This window comes from Pithys albifrons, chromosome 6 (assembly GCF_047495875.1).
Source record: "Pithys albifrons albifrons isolate INPA30051 chromosome 6, PitAlb_v1, whole genome shotgun sequence".
Lineage (NCBI taxonomy): Eukaryota > Metazoa > Chordata > Aves > Passeriformes > Thamnophilidae > Pithys > Pithys albifrons.
This window is the reverse complement of record NC_092463.1, coordinates 39,625,866-39,644,423: the sequence shown is the minus strand read 5'-3', so window position 1 is coordinate 39,644,423 and position 18,558 is coordinate 39,625,866. Positions and strand designations below refer to the sequence as shown.

The window sequence follows — 18,558 nt, the reverse complement described above, 5'->3', positions numbered from 1 at the left end:
TGACGTTATACTTCTTGACAATATAGAGAAAAAGATATTGTTTTTCTTCTCTCTCCCCCCCGGGCTCTGAGGTTGGAAAGTGAAATCCTCTGAAAATCTACACATCACCGCGTTTTAAAGGGCTGCATTAATCTCTTAATTGCTCAGGGGCTAGAGGCAGAACGCAGTCCACTTACCTTTAACAGCAGCTTGGATGGTGAGGTGTCTCAGAATGGCTCTGCTTGTTGGGGCTAGTCCTTGCTGCCGGAGGAGGGAGAGGAGCAGCTGGGGGAGGTTAGTTAAAAATTTCCCTTTTGAGGTGGGTTTCTTTCCTCAGTCCCGTGTTTGCCTGATTGCACCAGGACTCAGAGAACCAGGTGGAAAACAAAGTAAGCTGAAGCTGGCCACTTGCCACTCACACTGCTGTCCCCAAAGAATTGCCGTGTGTTCAGAAACACTGAAAACACAGCAATTCTTCCTTTTGCCTCCTTCTTCCGTGTTTTAGCTGAAGCTTGATGAGGTCGGTATGTTTCTAGCCTGGCTGGGTCTTTGGCAACCATAACCGGTTTATTATTTGTTGATGCCTGGGCAGGGCTGTTAGGGGATATCTGTATGGGTAATCCTTCTCACACCCCCTCCCAGGCCACCTGTGGGAAGGAAAGGATCTGTGAAGATGACAAGGGGAGCATCCAAGTGGGCACAAGGGCGTGGGCTTGATGATGTGAGCTGAATAGGTCTTTGTTTTTCTGCTGGGATGTGCCAGCCTATGAGGCTTGTGGGTGCTGGAGGTGGAAAATGGCAACAAACCCACAATGACCATTTCATCCATCCTGAATAGCAGTGTGGGGGTTTCGGAGCAGGGCACTTCTCTGGAGCAGCCCTTGGGTATTGCTTGTTTAAATAGCAATGTGGCAGAAGTGACCCTCCAGTCCTCTGTCCCTACTAGTGGCTTCCCACTGGATTTTAGGACCTTCTGGTAAATGTGTCTTGCTGTCGCAGTAGTTCTGCTTCATCTCCATTCCAGGCTCAAAATCCTTTACACAAGAGCTGCAGTTAGGAACTGAAGGACACATCACCAGGACTGGAGGTGGCATGCTAGTAGCTATCTGAACTCCTATATACTTTGTTGTAGGAGGAAAAGGGGATGCATCATCTCTAATGCATCCTGATTTCACAAGATTAGATTAAAATACAATATACTGTTGAGCAATTCAGTCTCTTCATCTCTGTGGACAAGTGCTGCATACAAGAAGACTGCAAACTCCTCCTCCCTTGGTTGGTCCCAGGGCCTGGCATTGCATATGTACTGGTCTTCAGAGTGTCCCTGGGTCACCGACCTGTCTCTGCAACCAGCAGTGATGTGTTTGCCAACATACAGCACCGAGCTGCAGCATCCCAGCCACGAACAGGCAGGTGCTGCCTTGCAAACCCCTAACACTCCTTTCACAGATGCTGGGATGGCTGTGGTGGAGCAGGAAGACCCAGGAGGACTTACCAGTGAGAAGTGAAAAACATGCCAGAAATACAGTTGGGGTTACTCTGCCTGCCGAGGCGGGCATGCCCCTCCTTGCTCACGTGGGTCTTGCACCATGATACCACTGCAGGTGTAGGAAGGGCTCGGTCTCTTCTACACCCGTGTTTGACTCTCAGTGGGTGCCAGGCAGGTCTTCAGCTATAGCAACAGACACTGTGCAGCTTCTTTGTATTTGGATCAGGCTGCAGTGTTCATACCATGCTTTGATGGGAAATACATTTCCTACCTCTCCTGAAATGTTTAGGCATTATCTTTGTCTGGTGCTGAATCACCTTGAATTACATCAGAGGCTGACAGGAGAACAGATGAAGGGAGTTATTTTGCTGGAGAAATAGGAAATAATAACAAGGGTTAAATCATCTGGGCCCTCCTCCTCATAGGAGTTGATGAGACACTTAAGAATGTCAGTCTCCATTTTGGTTTAGATACAAACAAAAAAGAACTAAAACAAAACCCCAAACCCCTCCAGCCATGATGCTGGATTTGGGTCCATGCAGAAGGAATGGGCCTGTCTAGGCAGGAAAGTGGATGCCTGGTGATACACCAAAGAGTAAAAAAGGGCACAATAGGGCAGGTGCAGGAGGCAGGGTAAAGGAACCTCTGGGCACTGAGTTAATCCACCTGGCAGCTTAAGGAAGCTCTACAGCATTTTTGCTTCTGACCTTTTCAGGATGCCTGAAGAGGCCAAGTGAAACAACGGTTAAAGAAACTGTTTTTGGCGTGTCATGTTTTCCTCCCAGGTGTTTATGGGCAAAAAATCTTGGCCCAGGTTTCGGACTGGAGATTAAATTGTGTCATTTGCTTGTTGTTGTTCTTTAGCACTGTTAAAATGAGATGTTTCATGGCTGCTTGGAAGCCCAGGTTATTGTCAGCCTCCCAAGATGGCTCTAAGAATCTACAGGAAGTTTGTCTGCCACTTTATCATCCATTGCTTTCCTGTATATGCTGCTGGCAGGTGTCCTATTGCCTCTGCATTAATGAGAATTAAAAGCATGATTTTTCTAGTGAATACTGAGATACTCATTTAGTGATCCCAGTGGGTGACATTAAACAAAAAATTCACACGTTGCAAGTCTACACTACTGCTACAGAGAACAGACCTGTTGAATGAAGAGGTTTATATATATGTTCAGGAGGAGACTAGGTGACACTTGAAAGAGAGCACATGGCTGGGGGCTGCTAAGTGGGCAAATTTAATCTTGGAGTGTTTCTAAAGTCTGATGTTGGGAGAGTGCTCCAGGGAAGTTGCTGGGTATGCTTGCACTGTTGTTGCTCTTGCTCAAGCATTCACAGTGAGACTGTTGGCAACTGAGCACAGGAACGGGCTACCCATGGTCTAACCCACTGTGGCCACTCTTACGGTGTTACAACTTCAGAAAAACCTGTGGGTACAGGCAACAGTAAATACAGCTGAAATCTGGTTTCTGCACATCATCTGAGTATATTTTCAGTATTTTGGAGAACATGGGCTTCTGAATTCTTTAGCAGCTGGTGACTACAGCTTTGCATTGTCTATTGCCTATTCCAGCTACTCTGTACAGCCTGAAGTCTCTGATATTATTGTTAAAAGGCACAATCTTCTTAAATGATTCTCCAGCCTGAACTTTGGTGCGAGTTTTCTGCCTGGCTCATTCGGGAGGGGCAGGCTCACCATGCACTTTATTGGTAATAATGGAGCCCAGTGTTTAAGTAACTAGCCGAGCTTACTCTGGTCTAGGCAAACCAGTTTCAGGTGTGAAACTGGAAAATAACCTCCCTGAACCTTTGTCCATTTCTTGAACTGAACCTTTTGTGGTGGTTGTGAAATGTATGGTGACACTCTCCTTCTCCTTTTGAATTCAGGGCTTGTGAGTGGGAGATGGTAAGTGCTGGGGAACTGGAGGCTTCAGGATATGTCTGCTCCTGCCTCACCATGGAGAGAGATTTTCAGGCTAAAACTTTGGTAATGCGTTCAAAAAAGGGAGCTCCCCAAGTGTGAAGCTCATCCCTCCTCAAACATTTGGTCACACACTGATTCCCATTCTGTGGGCACAGAGCAACTAAACCAAGCGGTGCTGGGTTCCCAGCTGGGCCGAGAAAGGTCTCCCCTCGGCTGGTGCTGTTCATCCCTGAGCCAGGTGCTCATCCTCCAGCACTCATCTCAGGAGGGTCTAAAGAGACTGGAGGAACAAACCGATCTTTACTAACATGGCACAAAGGCTTGTGGGAAAGTTTTTTTTCTGTCCACTAAAGCAAATAGGACCAGTTTCCCACGCCCTGAGGAAGGATGGAGGGAGCCTGGTGGCACCAGAAGCTTACATTATTCTGAAAATATATTTGGTTCAGTTTGCTGTATTGTTTTAGAGAGGTTAAGTTGACCTCCTGTGTATACCTCTTACAAACCACTACAGAAACCTCAAGAAACTAATGGTGAGAGCTCTTTGGTTCTGCATGAGTTCTTGGAAAACTGTATGGCTTTATTGTAACTGTGTTTCCTGCGCAGCCAGGATGAAGCCCTAAAAAAAGAGCCTGTGTTTCTCTTTCTCAAGGCACTATGTAGCATTGCCTTGTTCCCTTCTCTCTCTCTCTCCCTCCTCAGGCAAATTAGCACTATGGCAGGAGTGTCATTCGTCATTATCTTTGCCTGTTAAAATGGCGAGTTTTCTAGTGCTGATGGGTGAGAAAGCTGTTTGCTTTTGAATGCAATGCAAGAGCAGAGCTCTAGCATTTGTGGGAACAGCCACACTGCTGCCCACCTGCTTTTGCAGCAGGCAGACTCAGCTGTCTTCTGTCACTTGAAATCTCCAAGGTTGTGTGTCTCAGCATGCTGGAATTTGGTGGCCTCATTTCTGCTCCTGTCTATGCACTTGCCCTGCTAAGTGGCTTTAAGCAGTGGCTTTTGTTCCCAGTGAAGTTTTTCCCTTCTCAGTGGCTCAGCGTCCCCAGTGCAAGCCACACTTGTCTCTTTTGCAAGCTGCTTTTGCAGAGGCAGTCAGCAGTGGGCTGTAAAAGCCCCTCAGTCACCATGAGAAAGCTTTCTAGCTCTTTCTAGTGATAACCTCAAATCATTTTGAGGTATTTTTAAGCATTGCTTTATAGTCTCAACTATTCAGGGTGTATCTGCGTGAGCTCTGGAATGGAGGAAATCTGGTTTTCTGTGGATTTCTTTCTTGAGGGCAAGACCTGATATTTGAACTCCAAAAGAGAACCCCTAAACTGGGAGGTTTGCAAGTGCTTTCTGCCACAGGATTTCACTGGTGCCTGCAGGTTTGGATAGCAAGGTCTCTAGTGGGATCTATCTCTGCACTTAGATGCTTACTTTTGTGGCTCATGTAGGAATTTATTATATCATGAATTCCCATTTCCCCATCAACTTCGGTTCAAGTTAACTCACTAAAGGTGAAGCCAGACAAACTAGAAGCCTTTAAACTAGATGAAATTTTTAAAAAAGCAAAAATCAGAGACTGAGGCATGAATTCATTGTGACTAATATAATTTTTTAAGCATTCTGGATTTCTCCTTCTGACGTATTCTTTAAATGGAAGCAGAAGTTATCACTTAATGATGTGACTCCAGGAGCACATGCTTCACAGTAAAGAGCACACCACAGAAATGCATCATAAAACTTCAACCTCCCTCTTAATTATGGTTTTACAGCAGAAACTTTCCATAGTCAAAAGAGCATTATAGCAAAAGTAACTTTCATTTTTCCAACAGTCTATCAGAGCAAAACAAACTGGCCTTCCATGAGCAGTTTGTTGATACTTGCTCTGGCTCAATCAGCATTTGGTTCTGCAGCTGAGGTGAAGAACAGTCATATTACCATGGAAGGCTTTGTAGTCAGTGGGGCAGAAATATTCCAAACTCACTGAGCTTTAGATGTCCTAAGGAGAAAAGAGACAGAATTGAAAAAGTTCTTCATTTCAAGTGATGGTTCCTCCTTGTCCGTCACCACAGATAAGGAAATACTCTTGACTGTTTATCAGAGGTGAGCAAAGTCAGGAAATTTGGCTAATCAGGGATGGAATATGGAGAAATTGCTTACCACTGATCAGAACTGACCTTTTACTTCACTTTGCTATTCCCAACTCAAAGTAACTGCTTGGTCTGCAATTTTTTGTTTAAAGTGTACATGCTTCAAAATGTAAGGAAAAATATGGAGTCATGAGTTAATGATCAGTCTCTGTGTTGTTGAAAAGTAGCCTTGTGCAATTCCACCCACCTACTCAGCTCACCCTGGCCAGGATGGTGGGAGGTTGTATGCTGCCTTTCTCCTAGCAGGCTTCTGGCATCTTTTGCCTGGCAGGAATGTGTCCTCTTTCCAGAGCTTGTAGTGCTGTGTACAAGGTGTTTGTGGGGCTGATTGGTTTGGAAAGTATTGCCAGCTCTAGTCATTGCTGTTGCCTATGAATGTTCTCATGGCAAGACCACTTGGAAATAAAGCAAAACTCCATTGATTTATTCTACTGGCCCTGCTCAAAACCAAGAGATGCTAGGCTTTTCTTGGCCCTGCTTGATGTCTTTCAGTAGTCTTTGTGCCTGACTGAGACAGGACCCATCACTCTGACACGCAGCCCTGAGGAAGGAGTGGCAGACAGCTGTGCCTCACCCAAAGGTGAGAGAACACCAGGGTGGGCATCTCTGATTGTGTCATCTTCCTGACCTCTTTCAGTCCAGCTTGGTCTCCTCTGTCTATTTTGGTGGATGGATCAAGCTTAAAAATATTGTTCCCACCCAATACTTATGTGAAATGATAAAAATTAAAGCCAGACCATAGAGAAACACAGAGACTGGTGTTATAAAGGTATCCAGAGGCCCTGCAGCCACACAAGCTAGAAATGGCTGACCTCTTCTCATGTAGCCAAAGTCCCAGGCACTGAGGGCCGTGGGCTGCAGGGCTGCAGTTGGGAGCAGGCTGCCTGGGGTGCCCCAGGGGACTGGCACACTCATATCCTCCTTCTGCAGACAGGCTGAGCACAGGCTCAAACGTGTAAACATGGTAAGGTTTGCTTCCTCTGAGATTTTCTGGTGGCAAAAAGACCAGGATAGAATGAGTATGATTTCTTTTGGCAAAAGATAGCAGAAGATAGAAGATTCTGGGTGGATTTGTGGTAACAGCTCTGGAATATTTGTTGCAAAGCCCTCTATCCTACTGAATTTAGTGACAAAAGAACTGAGTATCTTGTTTTGAAGGCCAGGTTTGTTTGTATAGCCTTATATTAAATGTCCCTTCAGTAGACTTCATCAAGAGTCAGCAGCTGGAATCTGAATCTAAATACACTGAAACAGGAAATTAGGAGCAACAGTGTGCAACACTGAAAATAGTCAGCTAATGGAGTAATTTTTAAGTGGTTGGAACACTATTTCTCTTCTCAGTCATAGCTGATATAACCGTGTAATGGCAGAGTGACTTATATCTAGCTTATAAATGATGGTCCATGCCTTTACAAAAGACTCAGGCTGCACTGGAACACGGAGTCTTGGACTTGGTACAGGCGCTGCCAGGTGGAGTTTTATGGGCTGAGCTACTCATGAAGCCTGTGATCAGAGACATTCAACCGAAAAGGAGTTATGAGTCAGGCTTAATGGTATTATTGTATAGGTTGTTCTTGCTGGCACAGACAGGGATCAGTTTTCATCTCTTGCACTAACAGTCTGGGAAAGTGGTTAATAGGTTGTGGAGGTAGCTGGTAAGCTAATCCATGAAATGGTACAAAAAGAACAACCCCATGAATGGAATTTTTGTGCTGTTTTAAAGGCATGCAAGTCAGAGAGTGAGGTGGAAGATGAGCTGTAGGAGGGCTATTTCCCATCCAAGTCCCACATTGTGTAGCTCTGACTAAATACACTAACATAGTGCTTAGAGATAGTAATGGGAATGATGAGAGTAAGTTCCACATTCTTCAACATCCACATCAGGCCATGCCCCTAAAGTGAACGATGGAGATTACTCTGTGCTATTTTGCGAGTGTGTGGTCCAACAGTCAGAAGCACAATGGCTGTACCCACAGGGCCACCCTCATGTGGTGGTTGCTGTGGACAGAAGTGACCAGGGAGCCAACTGGCTCAAAGACGCTGCCAGAATGGGTTGTGCTGTTACTAATTTGGTGAGGGCAGTTTTAATGGTACTGATTGCTTGTTGCTTGCTTGGACTGCAGGGAGTGCAGCTGCATAAAAGTGTTTTCCTTTCAGAAGTTGAAGATGTAACATGGAAGAATTCCCCTCCCTTGTCTTCCTGTAATGGAGACAAGAACTGACCCTTCAACCTCTTACCCGTGCTTTGTTCTGCATTTCTGCTGCAGATGACCGTCCTCCAATAGCCCGTGCGGTCAAGGACATGAGGGTGCAGCCGGGGGAGCCAGTGATGCTGAGAGGCACAGAGAGCACGGATGACCGAGGGATAGTCAGCTATGAATGGAAACAGATCCTTGGCAACCCTTCTGCGGAAATGAAGGTAGGGAGCTGCAGGAAGTAAGCAATTTGCTCAGTGTCACGTGTGATCTACCCTAGGTTGGGCAGTCACAGCCCTGATTTAGAGATCACCTTGTCCTTCCCTGTCCAAGCCAGTCCAGCCATGAGCCTGTTCCCAAAAGCTATGGAGCACTCCTCGTGGTTTTCCTCAACCTCTTGCACCTACTTGGAAGTGGCATTTCTTGGCCTCATGAGGTTCCCAAAAGCTATGGAGCACTCCTTGTGGTTTTCCTCAACCTCTTGCACACTACTTGGAAGTGGCATTTCTTGGCCTCATGAGGTCTCAGGTTCCTTGCATAGGATGCTGTCTCAAACCTTCCTGAGCAACATCTGGTCTACCTGGTTGCAAGCAGCTGAGAGGCAGCAGCTTCAGTGCAAGAGCTGCCTCTGGTCCCAAGATCCTGTAGTTCAGTGAAGGGCCTGCAGTTAGTTTTGCTCTGTCTGCTGTGGTGCATCTTCTCCTATGTCTCTGAATAATCCAGTCTCAAGACTCTGCTTCTGTTCTCCTGGGCTTTTCCTGGACTTTGTCTTCTTCCTGTTTTATCTGAGCTGGAGCAGAACCATGTCTCCTGTTGGGATCCAGTATCTCTGGGGCGTGAACACTGCCTGTTTGATAGATGCTAAAACCGAATTGTGGCTTTAGAAGAGCAAATAATTTCTATTAAAATTCTGTAAAATTATTTGGAAAGCCTTGAAGCTTATACAGAGTTTTTGTCACCTTTTGAAAGAATTAGCAAAAGAGTACATCAGGTCCACAGCTGATTTTGAACATCAGCAATGACAAGGTCTAGAGTGCTAAGGGATCTATGGAAATCAGCAAGTGCACATTTCCTTTTCCTTTGGTCCTTGCCCAACCAAAGCAACTTTTAGGGGAGGGGGATGGAAGTCCACTAACACTAAGCTGTATTAACTACATTAAAATGGTATATGGCAAGGCTGTGTTCTTTTTGAAATCTAACTAAAAACAGAGATAGCATGGAAATGAAGACCCAATTTTCTAAGTAAATATAGAGGAAAAGTTTGTGTCAGTAATATCACAGCTTTCTATTCTGACAAAATAATTAAATACACCTACTTTATTCCCTATATACTAAGTAAATTATTCATAATAGATTTTTTTAAAAAGGAAAATAAAAACTACATGTATTTCAGTCTTCTCCAAAGAGTTATTTTTTCCCCTCATGTTTTCACTATGACCCAAAATACAAAATATGTAATTACTCTGTGGTACTTGTTCTCTCTGCTATTCCAGTTGGGTACTGTACCAGACCATGGTTTTGGGGGGATTGTGTAATACTGAGACGTTTTTCATGCCAGATATCTGATTAAAGGTTTCCATCCAAGCTCCTTTCTCCCTAATGCCGGAACATGGGCCTCACATGGCTTTGTTCATGCCTTCATTAGAGGTACTTCCTCCTGCATAAGCCTTTCTTTTGCATTCTCAGAAGCACGAAGAAGACCAGGTAGAAATCTCCAACCTACAGGTGGGGACTTACGTCTTCCAGCTTACTGTCACGGACACTGCGCAACAGCAAGACTTCACCAACATCACCATCATGGTGCTGAACTCTGAGCAGACAGAAGGTGAGCCTAAGCCCCCAGATGTCTGGCTGGAGTCCTTGAGCCTGGGTGCTGCTCTGGCATTACTGGTGCTCTTCTCAGAGGAGTAGATGGAAGAAGGGCCCAACCAAGAGGCTAGACTTGTATGCCGGCTTTTTTCAGTAAAAGCCTGCACTGGTAAGGGAAGGTCTCCACTTTCATAGTGGTCTATTTTCTGGTTTTCACATACTCCTGCTGCAGAAGTGTGCTGCAATAACCCCACCCACTCTGCCTATCATTGCTCTCTGCTGGTTGACACCAGAGGGGCTGAAGCCTGGGATGCAACTGAGGGTGTAAAACAGGAGAACCTGAAAGGTGTTGTTGACTCTGTGGTTTTTGTGAAAGTCCTTAGGCTGCAGGGTTGGTGGAGATGTCTGTAAGACATTCAGTGTCCCTGCCTTTATTTCTATGTTTTTCTTTTAATGGTTTCATTTAATGATCAAAACATTCAGCTTTACAAGTGCATTAGGAGCAGGGAGTTCTTGGACAAATGATTGACTAATAGCTAAGCAGGGGATTTCTCCTCCTACCACAGGTACCATAAAAGTGAAATAAGTCATGTCAAGTGACGTTAATGGTCTGACCAAACTGCAGTACACTGTGTTCAATGGTGTCCAGAGACTGGTACTTTGGAAAGAGTACGAGAACATGACATGTGATCAGTGTGTCCCAACTATACTATTCTAATTCCCAAGGATTTTGCAGCTGGAATATTTTTTTAAGCAAAGATGGTGTCTTTGTGTTTAATAGCCATGGATTAATCCCTTTTTGACCTCATCTAATCTTTGCACAGCAGCAACATTGTTACCACCCCTAACTCAGGTAGGTCCGAAGGACCAGCCTACAAGGTTTCGTTTTCACCTTAAAAGTACATCTACCAGCCGCAGCCTATGGAGTCAGACCTTTGTACCTGGGGCGGGGTCACTTAAGGTTATATATACCTATAATTTGAATAAACTTTAGATCTTGCTTGAACATCATATCGGTGTGCTGCGATCTCCCTAGCGCGTGGTCGGCAACATAACATCCTGAAGCAAGGAGTTTAACAGCTTAACTATGTGCTGTGTGGAGAAGCATCTCCTTTTGTTTTATGGATATGGCACCTTCTAGTTTGGTTTTGTGACCCTGCCTTTCATATTAAAAAATGCATTCCATGATTCCCTACTCTCCTTCTCCATGCTGCTCAAGAAGTCTTTCAGACAAGTCCTTTGGAAGACTTCCTGTGCCTTCACATATACAAAGGAGAAAGCCTTCCCCAGGACTTGTCTAACCAGAGTCTTTTGTGTTAATTTTCTTGATAGAGCATTGTTTGACCCCTAAGAAGGTGGGTTGGTGTCGAGGATCTTTTCCACGCTGGTTTTACAACCCAAGCCTTCAGCAGTGTGAGGAGTTCATTTTTGGTGGCTGCAAGGCCAACAAGAATAACTACTTACGGGAAGAGGAGTGTGAACTCGCATGCAAGAATGTTAGAGGTGAGTCGTCTTTGAAAATCCAGATCGCCTTTTCATAGGATTGGGATGACCCTGTGGACAGGTACTGCAGCTTCTTGGCTGACAGCTAGTTAGAGAGCAGTAAGCTGAGGAGACTTGGTTAGTTATGGATGGGCAGTCCTTGTCTTACACTGCTGATAGACCTGACCCAGCTCCTGAAGCACTGCTCCACTGGACAGTGTCCCTGGTATGCCTCTGGCTGCAGAAGCCCTCACCAAATCTTTCTGTCATCTGAAACCTAAATTCAGAGGGCAGCATTGTGTTGGGGGGGGGGCAGAAGTGTTTTACTCCCAAAATTAAATTAACCTCCCTCCTTGGCATTGTCTTGGCCAAGTTCTGAGAAAGATTTAGCACTGCCTCAGGTAAAGAGGCTGAGCCTCTGCCAGGCCCTTGCAGTGAACAACTTAGGGAGGAGGCAGAAACCTTGGAAAAGACAGACCATTTGGAAATGGTCTAGTTAGTGGTGGGAAGTTCCCCTGTTCTCCTCCAGCCTGCCTCATGTGGGTACTACTCATCTGGGGTCTCTGGGTGGTGAGCATCCATATTTCACCTCCCTAACCCATCCTGGGCTTCCTTTCAGAAAATATGCACTTTTTAGGTGTCATATGAAGGCAATATAAAGCTGATATTGAGCTGACAAATTATGTAGTGGTAAATTTATTTTATTTTTTCCCCTTGTCTCTTCAGGTTCTGTTGGTGGGCGACAACAGCCAGGTGAGCCTCCTGTACCATGGTGTAATCCTACTGTGAGCTTGGGCTCAGTGTCTCATGTCCATTCCTGTGGCTTTTGATTAGGACTCAGTGTGGAAAGTGAGGCACTGGAAATTAATTTCTTTAGTAAGACTTTTACTTTCGTGGAATTACCTCTGGAGGTCATCTGGTCCAGCACACTACTTAAAGCACTACCAGCTTTGAGTGACATTACGTTGCTCTGGATTGTAGTCATCCAGTTATGGATATCTCTAATGAAGGAGATTTTACACTTTCTCTGATCAAACTGTGCTAGTGTTTGATGACCCTCATTATAATTTTTCCCATTATATGAATTACTTTCCCCTGTTGCAACTTCTGTCTCTTCCTGCTCATCCTGTTACTGTGCATGGACCTCTGAAATGAGTCTGTCTTCTGCATAACCTCTGTGTTCTCCATAACCTCTGTGTTCTCCATAACCTCTCACTGGGTCTTGTGCTCCAGACCCTTGCTGAGTCTCTACTGGATTCACTCTATTATGCCAATATCTTTCGTGCACTGAGGAGCTCAGAACTGGGCACAGGACTCAGAACTTGGGAATATCTCTGGAGCAAAGGGGTTGGAAGCTCTCACAGTCCAGTGTGTAGGTTTCAGTTTGGCTTTCCTAGTTGAATCCCCCATGCTTGGACAATGTCTCCATATTCTTCCTGAGTCGCTCGTTCTTGCTTCCACCTTCTGTGTATTTCTTTCCTGAGAAGAAGCATGCCTGTTCCCAGAGCAATGTTTCATTTATAATCAGGAATCCTCTTTTTTTAATTTTTTTTTGAGTCTAGAGTGGCACTGAGGAGAGACTTTTACCACTCTACCTTGTTTGTTGTTTGCCAGTCATGTCAGCAGCTTTTAAGTCCTTCATAAAGTGTCTGTGTGGCAGAAAGAAACAATCAATTTTAACGAGCTATCTGAACTGTTTATAATGCAGTATGCAATGGGAACTGTCAGGCCCCCTACTTCAGATGCAAGGATGGCTGCTGCATTGATGCTTATCTGGAGTGTGATGAAACTCTTGACTGTGCTGATGGATCAGATGAGATGTACTGTGAACAGTGTAAGTACTTTGTAGTATCTGCCCAGGGATGACTGCAGTGTAAATTACAGGTGCTAACTCATTGCTTTTTGGTGTCTTCTGTTCTTGTATCCTGATGCTGCATTATCTCTTTTTGCAGTATTCCATTTGCAGGTTCTGCCATCTCCTGTATCTCTGCTGACTGCAAGAGATGACCTTCCTTCTGTGATGTTTCCTGCCTCTTAAATACTCTTTGGCTGTCTTCTTTGCACCTCTCTGTAAGACTTCAGAGCCTGTCCTTCCCTTTCCTTCCAATATTTTTCTCACTGAGTCACCTTGCCTGCTCTCATAGGCTTGAGAGATGGGAAAGCAAACCATGATTGCTCCCATTCTGTCCAGTGACACAGTCCCCTTAACATGCTTGTGTTATGCTAATATAAATGCAGAGTGGTGAGATGCCCAACTCCACACTCTCTCCTCCCTTCTTCCTCCCTTCTCTTGACAGAGTTTACATAATCTCTTTCTTATATGTGGGTGTTTTGTCGCCTTTTTAGGCTGCAACTCTACAATTCACCTCTCCTGCCCTTTCTAATATTCTACACTAGTGCTTTTTCATACTTAAAACCTGGAGTGGTAGCAGTTTTCCCATACTTGTCAATGGAAAACAAAAGCAAGAAAGCAGCCTTTGTTTTCCTCAGTCTTGTCTCTGCATTTGTGGAATGGAAATTTGAAATAGTTTCTCGTTATTACATTTTTCCCGTGTTCCTCTTATAGCTTTGAAGTACTTAGGAACATCAAATGATATCTCCCTTTCCCTGGCTTGTGATAGCAAAGGAATGTGCAGTAAAACCTGTACTGCCAATGTCTGCATGGATGGAGGTGTTTCTTTTCAACTTGTGAAAGAAGTTTTAACATGAAATGTTTCCCTCGCAGATGCCCGTGAATTCAATAGACTGCAGAAAATCAATGTCACACATAAGCAAGGTATGTACAGTTCAGAGAACATAGGCTGACTTCTACCTGGTTTTCTCTTGCTTTTCTCTTCAATCTGTTGTTTCATGGTAAAACTGCTTCTCTGCATAAATCCAAAACCAGAGGTAGCATCTGGGTAGTTGCTGTATTAAAAATGAGTAAGGACCTGTTTTCTGACTTTGAGGGCAGCTGTTAAGAGCAGACTTTCACTGTCCTGCCTAAACTTTTTCCACCCAAACAGGTCTCATACCTGTTGCCTGCTGGGCACAGTACCTGGCCTCTACAAAACCCTGCAGCACCTTGTTGGAAGTAGTGCAAACCAAAGCAGTGTGGGACACACAACAATGCCTGTGCTTGATTGCCATACCTTTGCCCTGTTGTACTAGTGTAGACAGTGGACCCATCATTGGGCTAAAAGAGTATATTCCAAATCAACTTAAATACAGCTTGCTTGTAAAGGGGACCTGAGCTGATCTGTGGTTTCTGTGTGTTCAGGTTCTTCACATTCCCTTTTGCCTCCTGAGGAGGACAGGTCGTTTGCACAGGGGATTGAATCCAAGGTTTAGCATAACTGCACACTGTAATGTTCCTTTTTCTTCCTTGCTAGTTGAGTTTATGGGCTGATGTTAGCTCATCTTGGCAATTTCAATGTAAGGAGCTGGCAACTAGGCCATGGGGACCTGAAAGTTGCTATTCTGGCTATGGATTTCCCCTGCCATAGTGCTTGTCCTCTTCTGTTGAGAGCAGAAAATGTTGCTGCTCTGGGAGGATACTGCTTGGGTTAAAGCACCTCTCCTTTGCTTTGTCAGGTCACTGTGTGGACTTGCCTGCTACTGGACAGTGTGGTGAAAGCATCCTCCGCTGGTACTATAACCCATTCTCAGAGAAATGTGACCCCTTCACCTATGGGGGCTGTGGTGGCAACAACAACAACTTTGAAGAAGAGGAAGAGTGCATGAAATCATGTTCGGGCATCACAAGTAAGCATGTATAGTGAGGGCTGGAGTTTTTCTGATCAAACTGTGAAAATCACTTCAGATTAAGTTCTTGGGTCCCAAAGAGGTGGTGCCTTGGGAGCTTTCAGTCAAAGCAGCTCTGCTCTCAGACCTGGGCCATGACCCACAGTGTCCTTCAGTGCAACCAGTGGCTTATGGGGAATGGTATATCTGCAGCATCTTTCTGCAATGCACCCTGTAATTTCTCAGAGCTGGAAAGCATTTTGGGTGCTGATGCTGAAAAAGATAAAGGAGGATCACTAAACTAACGGGAGACATGGTATAGTGGTCTACGGAGACTAACCTTCTGCCTTGACTCCAGATCTCCTCAAGTGAGAGGGGAGAAATTTAAAAAATCGTTAATGATATATACTAGGCTGAAGTCTTAAATAAACAAGGGAAGGGTTTACACTGGGGAGTTTTGTGTGTGTTGCTGTGGAGGCTAACAGGAGGAATTCTGCCAAACTACATCTGTTAAGAGACAGATGTTGCTGGTTTTCTGCTTTTCTGCCACCCTCAGCTACATTGTGCCTCATAGCCTGTCCAGAGAGCTTAGTAACATGGTTGTCAAGAAGGAATACTGTATGCATTCAGTCACTTCAGAGCACTAGAAATATGGTCATCAGAAACCTGTCTTATCCCTTGTTGCCAGCCTTCTTTGTAAACTGTTTTTTCCTCCTCTGTGTTCCCAATTCAGAAGCAGATGTAATTGGCCGAAGATGGGAATCATATGAGTCCCAAACTGCTATCTTAAGTGAGTAACAATTTTTTCTACAGATCTTGCTTATTGCTTTTCCCTGTCCTGGAAAGTATTTTGTCTTTCCTAGCAAACAGTAGCATTCTCTCTCACACCCCTTTTGAAGCTGAGGGAGCAATCTGGGCTTTGTGGGATCCTAGCAGTGGCAGGATATGGTTCTGTGCACTGTGCATCTGTGGTCCAATTTTTCCTGTGTCTGTAACTCCATAGCTCATACAGAGGCTCCTGATTTTCTTTCCATCAACATGCATGAATATTCCACTGTTCAATATCAAAAAATAGAATTCTTCCTAGGGGCCAAGTTCACATAAGGACTACTAACTTCTGCAAGAAAGAAGGCTCAAGCAGATATGTGAATTACATGGGGTGCTAGACTGTGGGGAAATATGCTGATGCTATACATCCTCTGTACAACAGTAAAAAAGCCCAAAGCCTATTAAAATACAAGAATACCATGTGAAGGTTGGTGTCCTTTCACTGCAGAGCTGTCTGCCTCTTCAGCAGAGAACTGAAATTATACACTTCTGTTCTTAAGATTGATTTAGTCTTCAAATTAATCATGTTTGACTGTCTGTACTGATAAGGCAGGAGTTTGACTGGAGAAGAACAAGTGCTCATACCAGTGTTATGAGCACTTTCCCCACAAATTCAGCCTATCCACCATAGCTCACTCCCTCAGCATTGTCCTAACCAGAAAGTGCCTTCTCTGACCACCTTTTGGTGGCCCTGTTGAGGTATGAGACAAGGCCAGCATTGCAGAAGGACTTAATATTCCTGTGGGTGTCAAATGGCCAAGACTGCTGAAGTCAGGAAACAGCCTTTAGAGGGCGTGGTTCATCTGGGAAACGATAGGAATCATCATTTGGGAGAGAGGCTGGATGAATCTTGGCCTTACCTTTATGCCATGTGGTTGCCCTCTTTCTTCTTTCTCCTGCCAGCTGTTGCCCACCTCTTCTCTTTGTCAGCACAATTTCAGCAGCAGCGTTTTAACTTGCTTTGTCCTGGCCACATCTGCTGCATCAAAGCATCCCTTCTAATGCGTTCATGTATCCCTGCAGGTGCCTTTGAGGTAGTGATTGCTGTGCTCCTCGGGATCTGCATCATGGTGGTCCTGGTGATCATTGGCTACTTCTTCCTGAAGAAAAGGAAGAAGAACAGCCGCCACCGTCAGCCTACCACTGCTACCAACTCAACCCTCTCCACCACAGAGGACACTGAGCATTTGTTTTATAGCAGTGCCACCAAACCAGTCTGACCTACAGCCTCTCTTTCTCCAGCTTAACACTGGAGCACTCCCCAGAACTTCTGGAGTTCTGTTTTTACACGTGGGCCTGTGCCTGAAGGATTTTTTTCTCTGTGAAGACATTTGTAGCATCAGGCCAAGACCTAGCCATAACTTGGCAGTACTAGTATTTGTGATTGTCTTGGCTAAATGACTGCTCTGGAAAGAGGATCTGGGAGCATTCTGATGCTCTCTGATATCCATCCCTTCCTAACCTCAAGCAATCCACTGAAACTCTGAATTACGTCTTTCTTCCTGCTTAAACCTGGAGCACAACTCTGTTCAACTTCCTGAAGGACCCTGGGGCTGGATCTTGTAGCATTCATGTTGGTGAATGGTGCAAGTTCACCAGAGCCAGCAATCTGTTTGCAGTGCCACTTTCTTCCACCCAACCCATGTATTTTCCTCCCTTTCTCCCAGTCCTCTGCAATGTGGCCCTGCCTCACATCAGTCTTGTGGGTCATGGTGAGTCTCTTGAGTTCTTGTGGGAGTCACGTAACCATCCAGACCTGCATAGTTCTGTGACACATTGCAACAGTTCCTGTTTTCAAGATGGATGGAAACAGAAATACCTGCTTTAATCACTAGGCTTTGGTTTTTAACAGAAAAGCACACCTACACTTTTTTCTACCTGGCTGCTGTGTTTCAGCCCCGTGTGTGTACTACATGTCCACCATTTTTCTCTCTGTGAGTTGCCCTGGTTGCATTTCCAGTGTTCAGTCTGCACCCAGACTCATTGAGAAAATACTTATTTATTCTCACATAAAAGTTCCTGCTGATGATGAGGGGAGGGTGGAAGGACCCAATTCCCTTGCAGTGAAAAGTTTGCCTCAGCTTTGATTTTACTGCATGTTCCTCCAAGCATGCAGCCTGACCTGAGTCCATGGCATCTCCCAGAGCACAGGTCCAGACTAGATACCACTAGCTAATCTCTGCAGGTTTCCTTGCTGCTGCTGGCCTGTCCCTCCCATTGCAAGATAAGCCTCGCCTGGGAAGCCCAGAGCTCATCCCTGGCCCCAGGGCAGCATATGAAATCCTCACTTTGGCAAAGTACCCTGTGTTCCCCCATAGCCCATTTGCAGTGAGATGCTTCCTAGTTCCGTACTGCTACATCTCAGTGGTCCAGGCTTGTGCTTCAATGAGCTGAGGATTTCTGTTGGTGCAGAAACAGCTATTTGCGAAGTGCCTGGTGTGCTTCGTCGGATACGGGATCAGCACCATTCCCCAAAATTCCAGTGCCTGCTGCTTTTGGAAAACTGCTGTGAAGAGAGAGGAAACAGGTGCGTGTGTTCATGTGCATGTGCGCGTGTGTGTGTGTGTGTATGTGTGAGCGTGTGTGTATAAGAAGCATAAATCTATGTAGACTTCAGTTTCTATGCTTGGACTAATTCAGGGCTGAGGGCAGAGTGGTTCGGGAAGGCTCTGATGAAGCCATGCCCAGCTCAGGCGATGGCTCAGGTACTCTCAACTTCAGTGCCAGGAGAGTTGCCTTCCTGAGCTGATGCCTGGGCTGGAAGAAAAGAAACCACTGCTCAGAGCCTGCTGGCAATCTGATGCCTCTCCCTACGACAGGCATCTTCCTAAGTGTCCCTGGGGCTGGTCAGATTCCTCCATGATCTGTCTCATACCCTTTCTTCCATCTCTTTGTTTTTCCCACAGCCTATCAGGGCATATGCAATAAACCCAGTGTCTTGATTTATTTTTTTTGTGTGTGCTCACTGATAATAAAAAGGAATTGTTTGTCTTA

At 45.2% G+C, this 18,558-nt stretch overlaps 2 protein-coding genes across 3 annotated transcripts in view; one reads left to right on the top strand and one right to left on the bottom strand.

Annotated features, from left to right (window-relative positions):
• Nucleotides 1-552, bottom strand: part of PPP1R14D (protein phosphatase 1 regulatory inhibitor subunit 14D) — a 17,271-nt gene extending 16,719 nt beyond the window's left edge. For both annotated transcript variants that reach the window (XM_071558425.1, XM_071558426.1), the window contains exon 1: nt 177-552. The gene's annotated coding sequence lies outside the window, so the exon portion shown is untranslated. The remainder of the gene's footprint in view (nt 1-176) is intronic.
• Nucleotides 1-18,558, top strand: part of SPINT1 (serine peptidase inhibitor, Kunitz type 1) — a 19,653-nt gene extending 1,095 nt beyond the window's left edge. Inside the window, exons 3-11 of the mRNA XM_071558422.1 lie at nt 7,795-7,946; nt 9,409-9,547; nt 10,864-11,034; nt 11,740-11,766; nt 12,722-12,847; nt 13,739-13,789; nt 14,587-14,757; nt 15,470-15,526; nt 16,588-18,558. Of these exons, the coding sequence (XP_071414523.1) occupies nt 7,795-7,946; nt 9,409-9,547; nt 10,864-11,034; nt 11,740-11,766; nt 12,722-12,847; nt 13,739-13,789; nt 14,587-14,757; nt 15,470-15,526; nt 16,588-16,784 (1,091 nt within the window). The 3' untranslated portion in view covers nt 16,785-18,558. The remainder of the gene's footprint in view (nt 1-7,794; nt 7,947-9,408; nt 9,548-10,863; nt 11,035-11,739; nt 11,767-12,721; nt 12,848-13,738; nt 13,790-14,586; nt 14,758-15,469; nt 15,527-16,587) is intronic.